Here is a 24,252-nt window from a genome sequence, read left to right as displayed (position 1 = left end):
TGGACTTTTCCCCCTTCTCTCTCTCTACGTGACTTCTAGCTTTTACTGCTGACCTATTTCGAGGAGCACTGCCTCAGAATAAGCAAGTTTAAAGCTGGAAGCCGTGTGGAGTGTGAGCCAAAAACAGAGAAATAATACAGTAACTGCAGTTAATGACACCCCTTAGTTGTTGTTGTATTGTAGTTGCTTTTATTTAGTGCTTCATACCGCTTCGAGCTTCCAAAGAGCATTTGCAGAGAGATGGTAGCCTTCTTAGTAGTAGTGCCTTAGATGGAGGGAAGTGTCTGTGGGTAGTGGTGGTGTGCGTGATGATCAGAGTTGTGTTCTTGCTGTGTTTTTGTTGCTGTCTTGAGGTGCACCCCTCTTTCCTCTGTGAAGAACCCCCGCCCCCTGCAACCCTCACTTTCCTCCATGGAGGAATCACTCCACTCTCGCAATACTCCCTTTTAGGACTTTGATGCATCCTCAAAATGCTCTCTGCAATAGCTCACAGCCTCCCCCCTCTGTATATTTATTTAAGACATCAGTGACTACAGATGGTGCTCCCTGTCCAGCCAGCAGACAACTGACTCCAGAGAGAACCCAACTAAGACATAGTGCATAAGAACACCGGAACACTTATGAACCAACACTCCAGGTTTAAAGATACATGTACTATTATTAAAGATTTAGACACTAGGAAGACCTGACACATGTGCAACACATCTTCTTCCCTTTATAAAAACAAAATACACATACAGCATCATACATATCATTATACTGAATAGCAGTCAATGGCTTAACCTTTTTTTGCATACATAATCCTCCAAGTGCCTTGGTGGTATCCTCTGTCTAGGCTCCCCTTGTGCACTATCCACCTGCATCTCATCCAAACTGTCTTCACCACACCATTCTCGTTCAAACATCTTGACCTTTTTATTCCCAGCACCTCATCATCATGAATCTACTACCCTACTCTTGTGCTTCTTTGTTGCTTCCTTCCACTGCTTCTGTCCCAGCACTGGACCCGCTTTCATACAAATACATATTGGGCGATCCCCATGCAGGGATCCACTAGGGAAGGATACCATTGGACCGTGGCTCATGACGGAGTGGTTCCGTCATGAGCGGGAAAGGGGTTAAATGTTTTAAAAACAAAAACATAAACAAAAAAAATGTCATGAGCAATGCCAATAGCTCTAACTTTACCAATGCCGAGACCATTGCATTGTAAATGCTTGTTAGATGTGCAGCCTCTCAGAAGCTCCTTTACTACAATGCAGCAACAATTAACAAGACAGAAGGCTGGCAGAGTGAACAGTACCAAGGAACAATACAAAACGTTGCTTGTCTAGGGCTGGAGTTTCAATCCAGGATCCTTCCAGAGCCTAACAAAGCTTGCCAGTGTCAGGCAGAAGTTGGGAAATTGTGTCATCCCGATTGGTACTCTGATGGCAAGAAAGGCATAATGCCTGCCAGTAGGGATGGTGTTCGGTTGTTTAAATCATCTGAAGGGCTAGATTGATCTTGTACTGCCTCAGTGGCAGTGAGGAATGGTACAGAAAATGAGGAAGCAGAAAGAAAGTAGCAGATAGTAGAGAGGCAGAGGGTATGGATTTGAGAAAGGTAAAACGAGGAGGAAGTGAAGAGAGTAAATGAGAAGAAATAAGCATTCATGACCAGAAGGAGGCTAGCTGGGGTGATGGAGGAACAACAGTGTGGAGAAAGGAGGACGTATGAAATAAATACAGTACATATGAATCTATGATTACCTGGTAGGAGTAAATAAAATATTTACAGCTGTATGTATGATTAATAAAGGCATCATTGATATTTTAATATATAGTTTCTGAATTCTTAAATTCTGCAGAGCACAAGGATATGCGCACCAGTGCTGAGTTATAAGTTTTAGACATGTATGACTTACACTGCCATCTGAAGACCCAGGATCAGTGACTGCCAGGGGAACGATGTTGCAGAATCTTAAACTGTATCTTTTTATTAACAAATACACCTGGGCTAAAAAGGGGTCAATACATCTTGCCTTCATGGACCTCTGCTGTGCCTTTGATAAGGTTAACAGAAATAAGCTCTGGGCAGAGCTGGGGTGCATAGGGTGTGGAACCCGTGCTGATTGCCCTTCTGCGGGATTTGCACTGTGTGCGGTCTAACTGGCTCGGTTAAATTTGGGAATAATGGGGAATGCACCAAGCACTTTAACTTAAGGAGGGGTGTCCGTCAGGGATGTATTTTGGCGCCCTTCCTGTTTATTATGCACATTAATCGTTTGGAGGAGGTGCTTTCCACCCCGGATGAGAATGTCCCAAGAGATGACGGGAGATTGATCCCTGCCCTTCTATATGCAGACGATGCGGTTTTCATCGCGTGCACCACCAGATGCCTCAAGCGGCTCGACCTTTTTATTGATTTTATGGACACCTTGGACCTTTTGACCAATTTTAAGAAATCTCATGTTATGGGCTCTAAAAGCACAAAAACTTCAGCGCAGGGCCAAGTTTTAACCAAGTTGGATTATTTTACTACCTAGGGTTTGTAATAGATTCTGGACTTTCGTCTTAGGGTGGCAGCCAAGGGGGAGGCCTCTGATCTTCCAAAACAAATGTTTTGTCAGTATATTTTGGTAAAGTCAGTAATGGGGATGGAACCATATCTCCTTTTAGAGATGTCTAATCATCAACATCATTCACTGACTGGAATAAAACAATCGATCGACCATAGTGTACCTGTGGAATAAAACAATCGATCGACCATAGTGTACCTGTGGAATAAAACAATCGATCGACCATAGTGTACCTGTGATCAAGACGCGCAATGTGACACAATGCATTTAGTACTTATCTGTCCCAAATACAGTACCCTTAGCAATAAGTTTTTAGGGTCACTGTTTCTATTCAGAGCCCAGACCAGCTTTTTTTTATTTTTACACCTTTTATCCACAGCCAAAAACTGTTTTATTGTGGCATGGTACTTGAATGGGGTTTTTAGCTCAAGATACTAGGCCCTGTTAGCTTTTTGTCCCCTTGCCATCAATAAAAATGCTGTTATACAATGATTATCTCAGCAAGTGGTTCTTGTAAGCAGTCACTTTAAACGTCCTATCTAATTTTAGGTTCTGTATTTGCCAACGTTTCTATTTTCAATTAAAGCTCGTTATTTTGTCATTGATTGTTTTTATCCGGGTTTGTTTTAAATGGGTTTTGGATTTTAGATGTTTATGAAGAACTGTATTTGTATGTGAATACACATGTTGACTTGTTCCTACCTGTATACTTGTATGATGTTATACATAAATCGAATAAAGTTATGAACTGACATGGTTATACAATACTGAGTCATTTTCAATTTAGACTTGACCTGTGCTGGTGCACATAGAAGTTTGGGTAGTAAACCATATGGGAGTTCCTGGTGTGGAACAGTGGCAGCTGGCAAGTATGCCGATTGGAGGGGCAGGCAAATAGACGGGGGTATAAAATAAATGCACACAACAAAATAAATATGAGAAATAAATTAAAATAAAACACCTGCTTGTGTAGATAAGTCCTCCTCGCTCCGATCCTCTTCTTCTTCGAGGTCACGTCTAGGGCCCAGGGCCCCAGCTAACCTATTTAACGAATCCTGGCGCTGCTCTCAGCAAGAGAGACACACCAGGATTGGAGGGAGCGGCATCTCTCGGCGCTCCTGAGGACAGTAGAGGCCTGTGCACCCTCTCAACCCTGCTGTCTAAGACAGCTGAATTGAGAGTTCTACAGTGCGCATGTCAGACTTTGGTCGAAAAATAAAATGATAATGAATTAACTTCATTAGCATTTTATTTTTCGTCTCTGGGGCGTTTCTGGAGGCATTTAAGTTGGGCGACACTCCTCCGCTCCAATGAAGGAACCACGCCTGGAGTGGAACAGGAGTCGTTAGAAGGCGGAACCAAATAACACTCTGAGCCACAGAAACTGTGTTTACCTCAATTAAGTTGAGAGGTTTGCAGTTTTTCATAGACATTTTTGTGCTCTGTGAAATAGCAACATTGAATATGAAAGGTGCTTCATTGTAGAAGCACAGCTGAGCCGAGGTCAGAAAGTTACAGCTTGCAAATGCCAATAAGGCAAGCTTCAAAGTGAACCTCGCCTACAGAGTTCAACTTCCTAAAAGGTTGTACAGTTTTTGCTGCTCTGCTGATAATTATTGAAGTCTGCAACACAATGAAGTAGTGCATTTTCCTAAGTAAATTCAGTAGTTCCCATGGACATCTCCTACAAGAGCATAAGGCAAATAATATTCTTAAAACAAATGCAGGATGGGAGGCTTGACAACTTCAGTCCATTTCATGAAACGAAAAGATAATGTCAGTTGCTGAATGACTTTTATTAACTAACTCAAGTTTACATTTGAATGAATGCAACAAAGACAATTTGACATACACGCCTGGAAAACCTGCATTGAAATAAAATTGTATTACATAAATAATTTTAAGACTGCTTGTTATCTGAATCGCATTTTATGTGGGCTGAACTATTGCTTTATTTAGACCTGCTATAGGTTATTAATGTGTATTAATTATATGAGCAGAATATTTTAAAAGCAACAAAATATCTAATGTGAATCATTTATTTACATTAGGCTTATGGAGAATTAAAGTGTTTATATATTTAGGTTTATTACATGCTTCTTGAAGCTAATAATTGAATGTTCATGCATTAATGATTTACAGTCATAAGCATTATACAATTATTTATGGTATTATTACCTAATAGGTCATTGATGTTGAATGTTTATGTTATGAATTTTTCTACACTTGCATAGAATTTATAAGTACTACAAGGGAATATGGAGGCACTCAATACATTATTGCATTGTAGTTAGTAATAAACAGCTGTGGCCGGTAAGCGCAGTGGGGCGGGGCGGGGTGGGGTGCGGTGGGGTTTGGGGGAAGTCAAAAGACTATGGAATAGGTATAATTAAATGAATAAATAATATCTATTCCGTCGTCTGTCGACTTCCTCCCTGCCATGCCCCGCCCCACCGCGCTTACCTGTGCCAGCCGCGGCTAGTAATAAATAAATTATATACATGTGTAACCCTGTGTAAAGATGCTGGAAATTCCTGGGTTTTACAAGTGTAAAGTGTTCAGGTGGACTTTGCCCTGGGAGACTAAGAGTGAAAGCCTCCGCTCCTGTTTATTTGTACAGACCATGCAATAACACAGAATAAAGGCGATCGCTTACAGTAGAGTAAGTTGTTCAGCTACAAAAGGTCAGTCTCTCTTCATTTATTTAGAATATTCATCCATGAAACTGGGGTTCATATTTCTTAAATTCCTATTGGAATGGAACACATCTCATAAACGTTTAAGGTGGCAATCAGTGTATAAACTGGACTGAACACTGGCCAAGACTCAAGCAGTCTTATGTTTTATTGTTTGTTTGTTTTTCAGTCATCCTTCCCCACATTGCCAGTGCCACTGTAGAAACTAGGAACGCCATGGCGGCGCTGGCTGCGAACAACATGCTGGCAGGACTCCAGGGAGAACCAATGCCCAAAGAGGTGCCACTCTGAAGCTTTCAGTGAATACCCACACTCGTTGTGTTCTGTGAGGAGAGCCAGGCTCCCCCTCTAAATTGCTCTAATTCTTACTAAATCACAGGTAACTCACCAAATGTTTTAAACAACTCCCTTTCCACCTGGGTAAGAGGAAGACACTGTTCAGCCGACAGTGAAATTAATACTAGGAAAAACTGTCTGCCAATGATCTACTCAACTTACTGATATTTTGCTGCCTTACTTTTTAATGTCCTGTGTTGAAATGTGTAAGAGCAAGCAATAGACTGGACTGCCACTAGAGGTCACCGAAAAAGCACCTATACCAGGATATGTCCAATCATCAGAAAATGTCAACAAAAACGACCAGAGCTCCAAATAAGCGACGTGTATTAAGATTAAGCACTGATTTTTACAGGTATCATGACATCTTGAGATTGGGAAAGCAAGTAAACGCAACTATAGCAGCCATATTGGAAAGAAATATGAGGGCGGACGTGCATGAAGACAGACATTTAGAAGACACATGATGGGGCTTTGACAACATCATGGAAATGGGCACATCCTGGTGCCTCTGCCACTTTTTTTCAAAATTGTAACTATCCAGTTTATCCTCTTCCATAAAGAAATGTTTGTGCAAAAGATGGCTGATTGGTATTTCTTTCTTCAGGCGCTGTGATGACACATCTTAAACGACTGTCGTTGCAGAGGTTGCATGTAGTGCTGTAGTCATTGGTGTAGTAATGCTCCCATGTGTCCTAATATCAACAGTGGAAGAGAGTAGATATTCCCTGACTACCTACACAAGGGAATCTAGACAGACACATTTTGCTCTGTTAGAAAAAAATGTCATTCCATTTGGAAAAATCTCAATGAATTCTAATTTCTAAACTTGTAGGGCACTGTTTGGCCTAACTAAGACCCTCTTCTGATTCTCTCATCCAGGTCCTGTGCCTTGGTTCCTCCAACCCTACGTCTACTCCCGTCGGTTGAATCAGTCCCACTAAATTTCTTCTCTGATGTTCCCTCTTTTGGTGAATCTTGTCTTGTGTGAGTTTTCAGCTTAATGCGTGATGTCTGATGCTTATCCTTCTGGCCCCTCCCACTGCTTCCTCTGACTCCACCAAGCTGGTGCTTTTGGTCCAGTTCTCATAATGTGGCTCCCACACCAATGACACCATCTGTATCTGTCCCTGTCATCAGAGATTTCTCAGAAAGGCCCAACATCAATGGAGTATGGCTTCTCATATCTTTATTCTCTCTAAAACGGTATTTGATCATCCCAGTTCCTAAGATGCACCACCAATTTGTCACTCTTTAAAGTAAGGGAAGCACAGCATATGCAAGTTTTTTTGCACCCATCTGGCAAACTAGGTCTTACGTTTTTGGAGGGGCAACTACTTAAAACCCATGGGCCTCATTCATGGCATTTTGGCGTAGGGCAGCGCAGCAAGGCAGCTTGCTACGCTGCCCTATGCCAAAGTGGAAGGGCAGGAATGCAACGTATTTAAGTAATACAACATATGCCTCTCTTTTCTGCCTGCTCTGATGCTATTTTGCAGCCTAGCGCCAACATAGGCACACTTCCACCTTGGTGCAAGAGTGCCTATGTTGCATGCAGGATTGTTTTTGTGCAGGAAGGGGCGCCTTCCTGCACAAAAACAATTCTAAGCGGTATTTTCCTTTTTCTATAGACATGGAAAGAGGAATATACAAGGAGAAATGACGTTATTTCTCCTCGTTACGCTTCATCTCAAGAGGCGTATGGATTTGGCGCTTCCCCAGGTTTACATGTTTTTGTAAATCTTGGCCAGCCTCAAATTCCACGGGTATTGCGTGGGAAAACCCACTGCAATGCCCATGGAATGCCTCTTGGGTGCAGACTAAGGCAACGCAGTGATTTGCGCAAGATTTACGATGCCGCTCAAAGCCACGCAGGGTGGCTTTGCGTGCCTTCATAAATCTTTATGAGATCCCTGCATCATGCATGTACCACTTTACGTGGTGGAAATGTGATAGGGGTCTCTCATAACTACTCCCCTGAGTCTCTAAGGTTTTGCCTGCTTTTCTCCTGAATTCTAGCTTTTTCTGAATGAAATCCTGGGGACCTCATCTGAATCTGCGACAGTTGCAGAGTCACAGGAGTATGGCATGCATAGGTGTTTGTGCTTGTGTAAATGTGATCAAAAAGTAAAAATGTTCACTCTTTTTTTAGTTTCTCCGCAGCAAGAATATGGTCCCCATGTTAAAAAAAATACCTTCCTCTAAACCAAGATTAATTTTTGGGAAAGTTCTCTCATCATTCCTACGCTGAAAAAGCATTTACACGCCATTCAATCAATCAACCAATCAAAGCATTTATATAGCGCACTACTCACCCAGAGGGTCTCAAGGCGCTGGGGGAGGGGGGTCCGCTACTGCTCGAACAACCAGGTCTTGAGTTGCTTCCTGAAGGCGAGGTGGTCCTGGGTCAGGCGGAGGTGAGTCGGGAGGGAGTTCCATGTCTTGGCGGCGAGGTAGGAGAAGGACCATCCCCCTGTGGTGGCTCTTCGGATGCGGGGGACAGCGGCGAGGGCGTGGCCGGTCGATCGAAGCTGGCGTTTGGGAGCGTAGAAGTTGAGGCGGCTGTTGAGGTATCCTGGGCCTTGGTTGTGTAGGGCTTTGAGTGCGTGGGTGAGGAGTCGGAAGGTGATTCTCTTGTTGACCGGGAGCCAGTGCAGGTCTCTCAGGTGTCCGGAGATGTGGCTGCGACGGGGGATGTCGAGGATGAGTCGTGCTGAGGCGTTCTGGATTCGCTGGAGTCTCTTCTGGAGTTTGGCGGTGGTTCCGGCGTAGAGGGAGTTGCCGTAGTCCAGACGGCTGGTGACGAGGGCCTGGGTGACCGTCTTCCTGGTCTCGGTGGGGATCCACCGGAAGATCTTACGTAGCATGCGCAGGATGTTGAAGCACGACGAGGAGACGGCGTTGACTTGTCTGGTCATGGAGAGGGAGGAGTCCAGGATGAAGCCCAGGTTGCGTGCGTGGTCTGTTGGTTTGGGTGCGCTGCCTAGGGCGGGGGGCCACCAGGAGTCATCCCAGGCGGAGGGTGAGGATCCCAGGATGAGGACTTCCGTCTTGTCCGAGTTCAGTTTCAGGCGGCTGTTCTTCATCCATTCGGCTACCTCTTTCATCCCTTCGTGAAGGTTGGCTCTGGCGGTGGCGGGGTCGTTGGTGAGAGAGAGAATCAGCTGGGTGTCGTCGGCGTAGGAGATGATGTTGAGGTTGTGCTGGCATGCGATGTCTGCGAGGGGGCTCATGTAGACGTTGAAGAGGGTTGGACTGAGCGAGGAGCCTTGAGGAATGCCGCAGATGACTTCGGTGGCTTCAGATCTGAACGGGGGAAGGCGGACTCTCTGTGTTCTTCCGGCGAGGAAGGAGATGATCCACTCCAGTGCCTTCTCCTGGATTCCGACGTTGCTGAGTCGCTGCACTAGTGTACGGTGGCAGACAGTGTCGAAGGCCGCGGAGAGGTCTAGGAGGATGAGGGCTGCTGTTTCTCCGTTGTCAAGCAGTGTTCGGATGTCATCGGTGGCTGCGATCAGGGCGGTCTCGGTGCTGTAGTTGGCCCGGAAGCCAGACTGCGACAGGTCGAGGGAACCGTTCGTCTCGAGGAAGGCGGCCAGCTGCTTGTTGACGGTCTTCTCGATGACTTTTGCAGGAAACGGGAGCAGCGAGATGGGGCGGTAGTTCTTGAGGTCGGTGGGGTCGGCTGATGGCTTCTTTAGTAGAGCGCTGAGTTCGGCGTGCTTCCAGCTCTCCGGGAAGGTAGCGGTGTCGAAGGAGGTGTTGATGACGTCCCGCAGGTGGGGTGCGATGACAGCGTCGGCCTTGTTGAAGACGTGGTGAGGGCAGGGGTCGGTAGGAGATCCGGAGTGGATGGAGTTCATCGTGCGGACGGTGTCTTCGGTGCTGATCAGGGTCCAGGCGCGGAGGGTGGTGGTGGGGGGCAGTGGTTCAGTCGTGGCGTGCGTCGGTTGAGTGCTGAAGCTGTTGTGTATGTCCGCAATCTTGTTGTGGAAGTAGGAGGCGAGGGAGTTGCAGAGGTCTTGCGAAGGGGTGATGTCGTTGTTTCCGGCGTTGGGGTTGGAGAGCTCTTTAACGATGTTGAAGAGTTCCTTGCTGTTGTGTGCGTTGTTGTCCAGTCGTTCCTTGAATGCGGTTTTCTTGGTGGCGTGGATGAGTTGGTGGTGTTTTCGGGTGGCGAGCTTGAGGGCAGTCATGTTGTCCGGTGTTGGGTCCATTGACAGAGCAAAATTTGCAAACCGTAGTTAGTTAGCAGTAAGTTTATTGTTTATTAATTAAAATCATGCAATAATACAGCTAGCATCACAGTTTGATAAAAACACAGCAAATCGAATATGCAGGGAGACTTTCCCAGCACAGAATCTAATACTCTGTTAAATGCCTCATGTGATACAATAACATAATTTAGAAATTAACGTATCAAACAGGTTAATAATAATATATAAATAAAAATGGAATGCTATCAATATATTTCTGAAATAATAATAGTGGCAAGTATAACCTCAGTGACACATAATAGACATAAAAAACTAAATGAGCCCATAGGGTTCAAGGGAAACTCTTATGGTATGGAACACAACACTTTCCCTCCATTTTCAACTCATTGCTTCTTAGGTCAAATCGCACAGGTTCTATAGTTTGACAAGAACCCTTTATAATAAAAGGTGTCTTTACCACCTGCGGCATTCCTCTAATAATGAGGGACAGGCGGATATATTGTGGGACAGTGGTCGTAAAGTGATTTTATCACAGCCTTTAACTAATGGCCATGTGGATCTAAATTCCATTAGTGGGAGTGGTAAAAAGCAGATGCGGATTATCTGGCCCCTTGTCACCTTAGTTAGTGGGGTTTATTAATAATGTAATAATCTGTTCTCACAATAACTTGAATGAGTGTAACATGGCCACTTTTTCTTTCTAAGGGTTCTCTGTCACTATTGAATGGCAGTGGTCAGACCTTTTTTGGGAGCAATTTAAAATTATCCACGGTCATCAGGGTTTCCATAAAGATTTAAGCTATTCCCTTTTCATCTAGGCTGATCACTGTGACAGTGGACTGTTGTTTTTAGACATTTATTGCCAAGTTATTGCTCTCAAAGTATTTTCCCTAGCCTATCACAAACAGCAAATCAAAAAAGGTAACATCTTTTCAGTTGACTGCTGCTGAAGATTAATCTTAGATATAATCTGGCAGTGACTACTGGGCTTGGCTAAACCAAAAATGTATTTTATAGACCACACAATGTATGCAGTCCAGCCATGGAGTCAATCTCCCAGGCAAATCAGCAAGACCATAATTAGGAGCTGGAATTAATTTGGCAGCAATAACAGTTAGGATAGGTGTGATTGCCGGTGTGTGCAAATTATTGTAGAGTGGTGAAATAGCAAAGATGACCTAAGCAGCTTTTGTTTTCAGAGATATTAGCGGCTAGATTTACTAATATTTCGAGCAACGTTCCACAGCAAGACAAATTAAGAGGGCAGAAATGCACCATATTAACTTACATAGGGCGCATTCCTGCTCTCTCTCTGCGCTGGTGCACTTGAGGCTGTCATGCGCTAATGCAGGCATCCTTGCGCTGAGGTGCAACTGTGCCTGTGGTATAGGCAGGATTGTTTTTCTGCAGGAAAGGGCACCTTGGTGCACAAAAACAATCCTCTGAGGCATTTTCCTCTTTCTACATGCGCTGCAGAATGCACCACACATAGAAAGAGGAACAAACTAAGAAAAATAAATATATTTCTCCTTGTTATGCCTCACCTGAGAAGGGGGAGCATATTGACGCACTCCCAGGTTTACCAGCGTTAGTAAATCTGGGAATGTACCAAAAACCGTGGGTGGATGTGTGGGAACACCCATGCTCCACACATGGAACACCTTCCCAGCGCCGAGTAATGCAAGACGCCGATTTGCGCTGCGTTGTGTTACTTCAGATTCACTATGCCTCGTAAACCTATGCAAGGTGGCTATGCATGGCATAGTAAATCTGATTTAAGGGCTTGTGTTACCTTGTGTGATGCAACAGCGACGTAAGCTCTTTGTAAATCTGGCCCTGATGTGTGTTTGCTGACCCACGCTCCTCTAATCATAATCCCAGATTAAAATATATTTGTGGTCTCTTTCCACAGGCACTTCCCTTCACACAGCTTTGTGACATTATATACTTTGCTACTAAATACCAGAATTAACAACTTTCTCACATTAATCACAAGTTCATAGATACAGTTGTTGACATTTAAGGCAACGAGTGGTCTCTGCAGGCCGACCACCATATGATCTAGTACAGGGATTTCCAACCTTTTCAGTAATAAGAGTTATTTATGTTCAATGGATATCATCCTAAACTACTGTTACTACTAAAATAAAAATTTGAAAGGTTCCTTACCTTCCGTTTCAAATATTTTTCCATTTGTGAACCAAATAAAATATTTAATAACTTGAGTACTTGTTCGATGTATTTTTTTCTGTATTTTGTGTATTGTTTTTAGGTTCAAATCGTAGAACTAGCTTAGGCAAGGGCGCCGGCATCCAGTAATGCTTAATAGCGGGTCTCAAAAGTCAAAAGATTCCCTTGATCTATCTAGCTTTTATTGTGGAGCCTTGAGCTTTTCAAGCAACGACGAAACACGCCATGCACTTCAAAAACATTCCGCTTGAGAGCACTGTTGGACTAAAAAAGAAACACTAAACAAACGGCTGTGGGATCATTCTTGCAAGAACGTGCAGCAAATATTTGTGCAGCATTGATGGGGTTAAAGGGGACGGGGAAGTAAGAGCCAGTTCGAGGTAAGGACACGGACCGACCTTCCGGATCCGGCTTGCTAGGCTAGTAGATAAGTGGGCTGGCCCTGTCACTCCAAGGAATGAGAACAGCAGCGCAACGACTCATGAAGGTGTTTGTGAGCAGACGGATCCCCCACGAGGGGCAGCAGCTCCTGGCTCAGTCTAGCGTGTAAGCAAGCCGGGGACTGCACGTGCATGTGTCATGGGGGCGGGAACCCCTGATATTTAAATTGTGCACCTGCGATGTCTTGTTTATTTATTGCATTTATTTCCTACTGCCAAAAATATATTGCACAGAACGCACGATAGAGTTGGTATTTTATTTTGAAAATGTCTGTGTTGTCAACTCTGTGCAGTCAGATTTTCTTAATCCATACTTTAATAACTTCTTCTTTGAATGTATGATTCGCCACTGACCCGCCATGCGTTTCTCTGTGTTTTATTGGTAAACACTAAAAAATCGAAAAGCAATATCACTTGTAGTCTACGGAAGGGGAACCACAAGCTTCCCATGGTAGGTTATCTAACAGTAGCATATCCAGTTCTGGCCTTTTTTCCCTTTGCGTTCTGTTACTTGTAGTTCCGTCCCCTTTATATTAATGCAGTCTTTATTACGCAGGATCGTATGTAATTGAACACAGCGCAAAAAACTCCATCTCACTTGCAGCAGCCATTTGACAATTTGTAAAATGAAGCAAATTAAAGGGAACAATAAACAGCCAATTAATTTAGCAACATTTGGATCACGTCTTTGGAACTGGAAAGACATACTGCAGAGCTCTCAGTTTCCTCGGGTCCATTCATGAGTAGCTCATTCAGTCCATTTACTTTTGCATTTTGGACTTGTAATTCTGATTTTATAATTAGAAAAACTGGACTACAAATGCCAGAATGCAAATAAAAACCACCTGAACTGGATAGCTACTCACACTAGAACTGGGAGACCGAGGAGCTCAAACAAAGCCATTATCCTGTGATTGAACGAGAGTTTCACAATTTTTACGACTCATCACTGGGGCAACAAGAGTACAAACCTTTACAACATTCGCGACAAGAATTTTAGATTCTATTAAGGACACGGAGGCTAGGATTATGCTTCTCAATTCTTTACTACTCAAAATAGCAGCCAATGAAAAAATAGTAAAACCTATGTAAAGCACTACATGTCCCATGAGGCTTTGAACCACGCCTCCTTCATTAACCAATCCACAAGGTCCATATTATACAAAATAGCGAGGTACCATCTTGACTGCCTCTTTCTTTGCAACAAGCAGTCTTATTCGTCAAGTAAACAAAACAGGATACAGTTCTGGCTCTAAATGGAGAGCAACTCCAATAACCGGTCCCAGATGAGACAACTTATTCACCAACAGCGAAGACTTCCTTGCCACGAGACATCCCAGGTTTAGCTCTGTTTGGAATCCGTTCCTGATATCCGAAATAAGTTTGAAAACCACAGAACCAAAAGTCTGGTACATAAAGGTGGGAACGAAAAACATGTCTTATGCATCAAATGACAACATGACAGTTGTAAATCATTCTTATCTGTCCCAACGGGTGGGATAATCCTCGCCTCCGTGTCCTTAATAAAATCTACAATTCTTGTAGCGAATGATGAAAACTTTTGTATTCTATGGTAGGACTGGAGGCTCCGATTATGCTGGTTCAAAGCTGACCAACAACAACAGAAGAAACCTGTGCAATGGGTTTATAATAAAAAAATGTAAACATTGAGCCAGATGACTAATCTGTTGCCTTCAAAATATCTTCCAATCTGGAACCCATAATAAAGGCTTTAGATGCCATAGCACCCCTTGCTGAATGCGCTCTATACACAGAAACATCTCTGCCTATCACCCATCTGACCCAGCGTGCCAAAGTGGCCGCCGATACTGGGCGAAAGGGTTTCTGGATTGACAAAAGTAATGGTCCTAAAGGATCTGATCTGTGAGATAAAGTACTTTCCTCATAGACTTTTAACCTCTTCAGTGCCCATGACGAGATAGTCTCGTCATGGAGCACGGTCGCGCTGTGCCCATGACGAGACTATCTCGTCATGAACCCCACCCACTAATAAAACGCCCGGCACAGGAGGGGGAAAGGGCGTGGCACAGAAGGGGTTAAACGTTTTAAAACATATAACTTGCCATTATGAGGGAAAGCAGGATACTCAACCGAACAAGACATTGTTTTTGTTCTTCTAGAGATAATGAATGATACACTCTGGGGAGAGAAAATCCTTCCTGCCAGATCTAAAGCATGTACATCAGAAACTCTACGACAGGAAATAAGACATAACAACATAGTGAGTTTTGCTGATAATTGTTTCAGCGATAAATCTTTATTGTCCGGCCATGATTCTAACAATGAAAGAACATTAGAAACATCCCATAACATAGTGTATCTGGGTCTTGGTGGACGAGCGACCCTGATACCTTTCATTAACTTACACATCGTCGGATGGATCCCCACTGGTTTCCCATCAATGTGAACATGTCCAGCCGCTAAAGCCAATCTGAAGTTATTCACTGATCTATAACAAAGACCTGACTCTGCACATTCGAACAAAAAATTCAAGATCTCCTTCAAATCCGATACCACAGGATCCACCTGTCACTGAAGGCACCAACCCATCCAGCGCTTCCAAGCTGCATAATATCTCTTACGGGTGGATGGAGCCCAAGCCTGCTGTATAAACTCGTCAGCCGCTGATGACAAGCCCTCAGTTTGTTCATGTCTCCTGAGAGCTTCCAAACCATGAGTTAGCTGATTCTGAAGGACCAGAGGATGCGGGAAGCCCACTGGGACTTGAAGTAGCATCGGAAAAACGGGCAGTTGAAATGGCAGATCCACTGACCACTCGAACCTAGTCGGAAACCACAGTTGAGTCTTCCATAATGGTGTGAATAATACCATTTAGGTTGCCTGCCGATGGGTCTGAGCCGCTACTCTTGGTATTAATGCGATTGGGGGGGGGGAGGCATAATTCGTCTGAGATCCCCAGTGATGAAGAAACGCATCCGTTCCCAACCCCATCGGATCCAGTCTCCAGCTGTAGAAGCGGGGAAGTTGGGTGTTGAGGTGAGAGGCAAAAAGATCTATCAGACATGGGCCTCGCATACTCATGATCTCTAGAAACACGGAAGGATGGAGCTTCCAGTCGCTGAAGTCCCTCAGAAACAGAGCCGGACTGGCCGTAGCAGGCACCGGGCAATCCCCCTGTAGGCCGCATGGGTGGGGGCTGTTTTTGGGCCCCTGGGGGCCGTTTTTGTTACAGGGCCATTTTTGCAGCATAGCTGCAAAATCGTTCCTGTAACAAAATCGTCCGAAAACCGGCCCTGGCAAAGAGCTCGGCGGCACCCCCAACCCCCGGAAGGGGGTGGGGGGGGGGGGGGCGAGCACTTTGCCAGGGCCGGTTTTGGTTCCCAGTCCGGCCCCTGCTCAGAAATCTGGAGTTCCAATCTGCTACCTGATTGTTCTTGCCGGGAATGTATTCCGCAACTACCCTGATCTTCTGTGCCAGACAGAAGTGCCAAAATTCTCTGGCAATGTTGGCCAACAGACAAGATCTCGTCCCTCCTAGGCAATTTATATATCTCACCGCTGATACATTCTCCATCCCGAGGAGGATGTAACAATTGCTCTTCAGTGGGGAGATCGACCTGATGGCAAACGAGCCGGCTAGCAACTCTAGACAGTTGATGTGTAACTTTAATTCTTCTGCTGACCACCGGCCACCTGTGTCAAAGTCTCCACATCTTGCTCTCCAGCCCTATCGACTGGCGTCCGATTCAATAATTACATCGGGAGAAGCTCCGAAAATGGCCTTGCCATTCCAGGACTCCATATGAGTTAACCACCATTGCAGTTAATGGATCTTGAGACGTTGTAACACTCTGTAATGGAGAGGTACGGGGAAACTTGCCTGAATCGAGGTAGCCAGAAGACCCACAATACTCGTCAGGGACCTCAAAGAAACCATCTGTCTCGACACAGTCGTTCGTATCTCCCTATTGATGGATCTGATCTTGGTCGCAGGGAGGACAACTGGACATTCACTGAGTCGATTTGAAAACCTAACAAATCCACCTGTTGGGACAGCGTTGTCACGTATTTTCTGAGGTTTATCACAAAGCCCAACTCTTGCAATAGAGAGATCGTCCATTGGAAGTGAGTGCACAACTGTGTCTGATCTTGGGCTAACAGAAGCATGTCGTTGAGATAAACGATCATGCAGACTCCCATTTCTCGTAGACGAGTGACTACTGGCTTCAACAGTTTGGTGAAAACCCAAGGGGCTGATGAGAGGCCGAAGGGGAGAAATTGGTATCCAAACCACTGACCCTTCCATTGAAATTGGAGATATTTCTAGAGAGAGGGGCAAATTGGCACTGTTAGGTAAGCATCTTTTGGGTCCAAACGAACCATCCAGTCCTTTTCTAGTAACAGGTATCTTAGAATATGGATTCCCTCCATCTTGAAATGTCTGTAGACAACGAAGGGGTTGAACTCTCTGAGATTTAACACTAATCTCTGTCCTCCTCCTTTCCTTTGTACTAAGAAGACGTTGCTGCAAAAGCCTTCAGGAATGAAGGGTCCCGCAGCAGTAGCCTGCTTTGTCAAAAGTTCTCGAAGTTCTGAGTCTATAAAAGACTGTTCTTGTAGGAAAAAATGGAGAGGAACAGGAGGAGCTCGTTGAATGGGAACACAAATTAACTCTATTTGATACCCCTGAACAGTGTACATGATCCACGCATCTGAGGTGATCTTTGCCCAATTGTACACAAAGTGCAAGATTGTTCCCGAAGCCTCTTTTGATCCCTCTGTTATACCGAACACGGAAACCCCGGGATCTAGTGTGGTAGAATCCGGCCTGGTCCAGCTCCTGGGTATAACCCCTACGTCTAGGGGCGAATCCACATTGAGGACTTTGTTAACTGTATCAGCCGGTCGAGCGTCCTCTGCCATGAGCGGCCCTGCCAGAGAGGGGATGGAATACTCTCTTGAGTGAAGATTGTGACTTATCCAGGGATGTGAATGGTTCGGCGGAGGTCAATTCCACAAGTTGTGGGTCAATTCGTAGGAGGACCGACTTGGGTCTCTCCGAAGAAATGGCACAGTTTGCATTTCCGAGGAGGCAGATCGCCCTCTGAGTTCATCCAGCTAGGACTTCCGGGTGAATAGCTGCACCCGTCTCTTGCGCCTGAAGCGCTCGTTCCAAAATCTTTGCCAATGGGCCAGATACATCCAATAGCTTGTCTTGACAAGCCCTTAGAGCCCTATCTATGCCCTTCTTGGGGTCTTTTTTGTATTTCTTTAGAAAAGTCTGCATGGACGTGTCTATTTCAAGGGTCAAGGCAGTTTTATTCGGAAGGTCTGGTCGAGGGCACTCTGATCTCAAGCAGGCTCGAACTTCTTTATCAAAGCTCTTGCGCAGATTCGTCTGCATATATTCTGCCACTGCCGGGGCAGGTGCCCAATCTGAAGAGTGAGGATGGACAATGCTAGAAGGGTCAAACGTGAAGGGGGAAGGATTGACGGGGTGAAAGAGAGTGCTTGCACTTCTTGGCGCGATTGCAAGGGCGTGATTCTTGGGAAGAATCAGTATCGGTGTCGGTCAGTGGGGTGGGATCAGAAGGGTTAGGCACAGGAGAAGGGGTCAGGGGGTCCACATTGAAGTTGTGGACTTTGGCTTTGTGTAACTTGGAATAAATTGTAACATGGGGCCAAGAGGGACCCTGGGGCTCAGAAGGCGGGACAGTTGGGGTAGGGTAGGATTGCCAGATGGAGAGTTAGGTGTGGCACCTACTAACTGGTCTAGGCGGAGGGAGCTGGGCAGGAGGGCAGAGGAAAGGGCCTTAACTAATTTTTTATCCAAATTTTGTCAATGAGGGCCTCTATATTCTCGTCATAATAGTAATCCTTATCCTCTTCTAGGGGCTGGACATGAAGAGTGTTGCTAAGGCTTTAGTTGCCTCAGTGAGGTACTGGGGAATGGTGATGATGTCGATAGAACGGCCTATACCATGGGACACGGGGAGGGTGGGGGGAGGTCGGAACAGGGGACAGAATGCGGGAATGTCAAAGTGAAGGCCGGAATCTGCTGCTGTTGTTTTGTCGGGGCACTTGTTGTTCTGCCCCTTTCCTTCTGTTTAGTGAACTGTTTATAGGAGCATAGCGGGGATGTGCGGGCGAAATCCGAGTGGCTCACACAGGTGAAGTCCCCCAACAATGAGAAAGCGAAGGGGTTGTTGTGATAATGATATCGGCTGCGAAGCCCGTGATGTTATTCTTTATTAGAAGGTGGGCGTAGAACCCGATCCCGTTCATTAATGTACTCATGACCAGAGATGTACTATTGGGCCTATTTCAATTGTTAGTCATACGGATCCTAAATTGTACCGTGTACCTTGTTTAACCTAAAAAATGCCAATAAACACATTTCATAATAATAGTAATCCTTATCCTCTGCAGGGCCATATGCAGCTAGTTCCTCCTCATAGACTTCACAGTCCGACATCTTGATGAATACATGTTATATTCCACTCAAAATCCCCAGTGGGAAGCTAATTTTACAGCCCAGACCCGCAGTGAGACAGGGCGTCAAATGAGAGCCAATGCTGGGACAGTGAGACCACAGAAGGTACCACAAACCCCTGTTGTTTAGGACTAATGGAGAGCAGTTAGCCCCTCTTGCCTAATTTAATCAGGTTTTTTTTTCCAAAAATTATTATTTCCGTGCAGTCAGAAATTAGGAAGAAACTGCAGGAAAAGGTGTTGAAAAATGCTCCAAAGTGTTTAAATTGGTTTTATCTGAGGCCCGGTACTGGCACAACACTGTCGAGCTGCTTTACCCCCTATTCTTCTAGCCCGGGGAGAGGCATCAACCAGCGTCCGTGTGGGAGTCTGCACACGCGTGCAGGCTCCCGAGAGACCAGCCCGATCAGGCCCCTGTATGCGACCTCGCTCCCAGAGGGAGGGGGAGCAGACCCAGCCGGTGGCGCGAGGGGCGCGCAGGACTAAGGCACAATCCTCTCGCAGAAGCGAGTCTAAAGGGAAATTTGAAACCCAATAAATATGTAAAATACCACAGAATACCTAAAAAAGAACAGCGCAACACACGCTCAAGGAGTCAGAAAAGTCAAGCGTATTGCGTGCACAACACGGCAAGAGCGCTACACCGCTAGTGTGATAAAGACATATTAATCAAAAAAACAGTTTAGCATTCAGCCATTACCATCTTTATAATGAACAAAATAACGAGGCACTTATCTTGACTGCGTAGCAGCAAAGAAAGAGGCAGTCAAGATGGTGCCTCGCTATTTTGTATACTATGGACCTTGTGGATTGGTTAATGAAGGAGGCGTGGTTCAAAACCTCATGGGACATGTAGTGTTTTACATATGTTTTACTATTTTTTTCCATTGGCGGCTATTTTGAGTAGTAAAGAATTGAGAAGCATAATCTGAGCCTCCGGTCATGCCAATGAATCACAAGATGACCACGTGTCGCAGCGAAATCACTTTTAATTGTGTTATTGTGTTTTCCTTGTACAAATCATTATCAGGTTTTTGATGAATTGTTTCAATTGAAAGAAAAGAGGACTACAAGTCACAGAATGCACTGACATTGTATGTGAGACGTTATATTATGAAGGGTGTCCCATACCAACATGTAGCAAACAATCTTGCTGGGCCCCACTTCCTGAGTGCAGTACTGCTACATGTGCTGTATTCCTTCCGTGCACCAAGGAAGATATGAGTGCAGCGTCTACACTCTGTGGGTCAGATGCTGTGTGGGAATCGCAGACGCTCTGCTTGCCCAGTTTCTGTGACTCAGCAATTTTTCGGGGCTGTTCCACATGTTTTAATCCAGCACACCATGCAAAAAGGCAATTTGCAAGAATTCATAGAAATAGTGCTTCATTCAAAACTCTCCTGTGTTCTGGATGTGCCAGTACTGAAGCCTCAATTCTGTACACTGGACAAAACAAATATGGCACTATGTTAAGGGAATCGGGGGAAGGCGTGCAGGAGTCCATGGTAGCGCTGTTTTCCTCTGGTGATCGCAAACCACTGATCCAGTTCCTTGCAAGAATGCAAAAAACTTTTTGCACATCTGGCGTTTTTTTCCTTGCCTGGCCCCTTAGATGGAATCTGGGTCTCCTGGCAAACTCCTGTAAAAAAATTGCGAATTCATTCCAAAGGGTTCTGCAAAGTGTATGAGACTGGGAATAGGATAATAGGATTTGGCATGGGGCAAAAACATTGTTAAAAGAAACAGGAGGGGTAAACACTCCTGTTCATTGTGGCCTCTATTCTTTAATATCAATAAGGGGAGACGGGCATCTAACAAAAATGAGTCTCAGTATAACATTTGGAACACGACCTTGTAGATTGAGTGGCTTCAGATATAGAGGGAAGTTAAGGAAAGAAACAAATAGGACTTTTCATCTCTCTCGTAAGTCTTCTGTAACTCTAGAGATGGTGCAGGGAGGGGTCCAATGATAAGTTACAGTCGGAGGACTGGACTTACTTTCCAGACCCCTGCTTTGCCATTGAAATTCAGGGAGATTTTTTCATAAACATCTGCCAATGTGTCATTCTTGGACCCTCAAGAAACCTAGACTCCTGTAGACTCTTAAAATGATGTCACTAGACTTTGTGCTCCAGCCACAAGAGGATCTTATGTTTTTTTGGGCCTCCCAAGGTTTCAATTTCACAGTATTCCAGCGGTTAACCTAAACTTGGTACAGAAGGCTGGGGCTGCCACATTAAGTTTCTTCTTCCCTTCCTCAGTTCTACTATCATATGGCTTTGCTTTTTGTTAGATTGGCACACTGTTTTTGATCTGCTGTGGATAGGGAATGTACCTTTTTCTCTCTCTGTATTAATTCTGCATGTGGAGTGCGTGTGCACCGAAAGAGACTTGTTTGTTGTTCTACATCAAAGCAAGTTGTCTTTGTCCTTGGTGTTTCAGATTGAATTAGAATGCATTTTCTATGACTGCAACTCTATGGCAGAAAGTGTGAAGCAAGAGTTCAGCAATTGTCTACTTGTGTCCCATGAGACTACAGTCAGGTAAAAATGGGCACTTCTGCTGCCCAGTGTGGTGGAAGAAAGCAGCAAACTTTTATAAGATCTGACAGATTGTAGAGAAGATGAGTATGACAATGTGATATTGGCAATCACTGCAGATTTAATTCCCTCAATAAATCCCAAATTTGAGTAATATAAGTTCTGAAGCAGGCAAACAGCAGGAAGAGGAATCATTGGACATGTTGTAGACAAGCCTTGGTGAACTTGACAGTATCTGCGCAGACGACGCCCTAATGAAGGATGAGAGTGTCCATGTGATTCAAGGCTGCAAATTCACAGTATTAAAGTGCTTGATTCTTAGCGAACCAAAGATGACCCTGAATGCAACCCTGACCATAGGTTGATCACATGAGCTATTGGTCAGGTAGAAGGCCCGGCTTAAGTGTGGAAAGGACACCCACGGCCCAAGTCATTTTGTGGAAACTGGGGGTTTGAAATGCACACTAAAAGCGCATGTCCAACCAAACGCAAAGAATGTACAGCCTTCCGAAGGTAGGGACATTTCGCAAGAGTGTGTCGCTCTCAGAGGGAAGGTGAAAATGACCGGGTGCGGACAGAAAAACTAGAACAGTGTCGCACACTGGGAAGAGGGGGAAGAACACCCCAGAGTTCAGACAAATAGAGTGATTATGGTTGTGGGGATGATGATGAAGGAAAATGCCTTGTCTCATTCATGAATTACCACCAAATTCCAAAACACACTGCTATGGTGCTGGATAGACATTGGGGGTGGGAGGGTAGGCTGATGGGATCTGTTGGTAAATGTTATGGGCTACCCATAACAAAACTAAAACCTTAGCTGTAAGAGGGAAAAAACAACAATCTATGCCTATAGGGGACTAGAACCACTACCAGGAGTGTTGGATGCCACTGTGCGGCAAAGACAAATGAATGGTATTGCCTATTTCTTTATTGTATAGTGTGTAACTGATTTTTAGCAACTGTCAAATGGTAGAAGTTCTACGTTTGTATGCAGCTCACAATAAATGTGTGCACGGGAGAGGGGAGACGTTTTGCAGGACTATGACTGTTTTATTAACTAGAGTGACTGAAAGAAAAATCCCATTAAGTTACACTTTGATGAAACTGTACAGCCAACTGCTCTGCGACATTGGATAATTACCTTGCCACATAAAAAAACTGTGAGGAAAAAGCTCCTTTTTGCGTGGTCACCCCCATTTTTTTGTTGCATTTTATTGCTGTAGTTTAGACTTTGCACAATGAGGCACTGCTGTCCAATGCCCATTGTATGTGCTGTGGACCCTAAAACATGTAGACATTGGCTAATCCATGATTGGCATATTTAACTCTCCTATGAGAAATATAGTAACTACACCCATGGCTTGGAAAGTTAAATGTCAGCTGTGGGCTGCAGCACTTATTGTGCCATCAGCTAGTGTGACAAGGAAAACGTAGCTTCAGGCTTACCAATGTAGCCTGACTGCTGCAGTTTGAGTCAGCAGCCCAAGGTGTCAAATAGCCCCTTTGACAGTGGAACCCCCTTCTTTTTAAATATTAATAAGTCACCCCTTTGTTGGCATTGTAGCTCACCAGGGAATGTGCCTGGTATTCAAACAAGCATTGGCAATGCCAATCGGTCTCACCATTGGGATCTTATATGTATTTAGCTGTGCAGCAAATAAGCGGAAGGGGAGGGAGACACTCAGCACTTTAGCTGAGGTCTGCAGAGGGCTTCTGCTGCCTCAAAAAGTGCCTTCCTTATTCATACGCACTTACCTTGACTTCTAGTGCGAAAGTGATTCCGCACCCATGCTAATCGGTTGCATAGCTAAATACATACAAGATCCTAATGGCGAGACCGATTGGCATTGCCAATGCTTGTCATTCTTTTTTCCAATAAGTGTTTTGAAAATGTGACCCAAGATTGTATTTTTTGCAATGAACAGAGAGAGCAAGGAAGACAATTTTAGAAAATAGGACAAATGCAAGAGAACAGTCTAGAAAGACTTCCATTAAGAATAGACACTTCACATGTCCATCTTAGAAAGCCGATGCACACCATGCAGTGTTTTGCGAGGGTTCAGCAGCCAAACAATAATTATTTTATGTTATCGTGTGTTTATCTGAGCAGTGGTTATCTTTTAAAAGCATTAATGTGTTTACCAAAGACAAGAAGCAGAGCAGTCAACGCAGTCCGTTTCTATATTTCAGGAGGGGGGGAGGGGGATTGCACGTGGGAGAGAGCAACCAAAACATGCGCTCTCTCATGGAGTGCGTAAAACAGTGCTTGAAATGGAAAAATAGAAGTTGCTTATTTCTGAGAAGTACCGGTACTCTCCAATTAAAAGTATTATATTTTTCTTAATAAGTGCAGGTACTCTCCTGAAACAAAAGTTTTTAACTGCTTCCTGACATTTCTGCTTTTCGACCAAAATGTACACATAACACACACCTACTTCACTGTGCTAAAATAATCCATTAAAAAACGAAGATGTCTTTTTAGTCAACCAATACATCTCACGAGCACTGCACAAGCCAACATTCCGGACCTCTGAGCAAATCCCTTGCGGGCAGCGATGGATAAACATAGTAACAAAGCAGAGCTTTTCATAAAAAGATGGCCACACAGGCATTTGCGATGTAAACAAGTGTCAAACTTCACTCCCTCTAAAGTAACCTAGTAGAGATCTTTGCCAAAAGAGGACACCATGACATTTCAGATGTAAAGATGTGCAGCACTACCCTCACTGTATAGTAAGCAGGAAGAGCTGGCTACAGAAAGAAGGCCACAGCCGGATTTTAGATATAAACCTGTGC

At 44.6% G+C, this 24,252-nt stretch overlaps 2 protein-coding genes across 2 annotated transcripts in view; both read left to right on the top strand.

Moving 5' to 3' along the window:
- The window catches only part of LOC146861929 (glyoxylate reductase/hydroxypyruvate reductase-like), a 199,316-nt gene extending 193,145 nt beyond the window's left edge, over nt 1-6,171 (top strand). The window contains exon 9 of the mRNA XM_085641097.1: nt 5,426-6,171. Within this exon, the coding sequence (XP_085497223.1) occupies nt 5,426-5,547 (122 nt within the window). The 3' untranslated portion in view covers nt 5,548-6,171. The remainder of the gene's footprint in view (nt 1-5,425) is intronic.
- Nucleotides 6,172-12,389: 6,218 nt separating this feature from the next.
- LOC146861928 (glyoxylate reductase/hydroxypyruvate reductase-like) overlaps nt 12,390-24,252 on the top strand; it is a 92,406-nt gene continuing 80,543 nt past the window's right edge. Inside the window, exon 1 of the mRNA XM_085641096.1 lies at nt 12,390-12,545. Within this exon, the coding sequence (XP_085497222.1) occupies nt 12,457-12,545 (89 nt within the window). The 5' untranslated portion in view covers nt 12,390-12,456. The remainder of the gene's footprint in view (nt 12,546-24,252) is intronic.

This window comes from Triturus cristatus, chromosome 2_2, assembly GCF_964204655.1.
Source record: "Triturus cristatus chromosome 2_2, aTriCri1.1, whole genome shotgun sequence".
In the NCBI taxonomy this organism is placed as follows: domain Eukaryota; kingdom Metazoa; phylum Chordata; class Amphibia; order Caudata; family Salamandridae; genus Triturus; species Triturus cristatus.
This window is presented reverse-complemented; position numbering and strand designations above follow the sequence as displayed.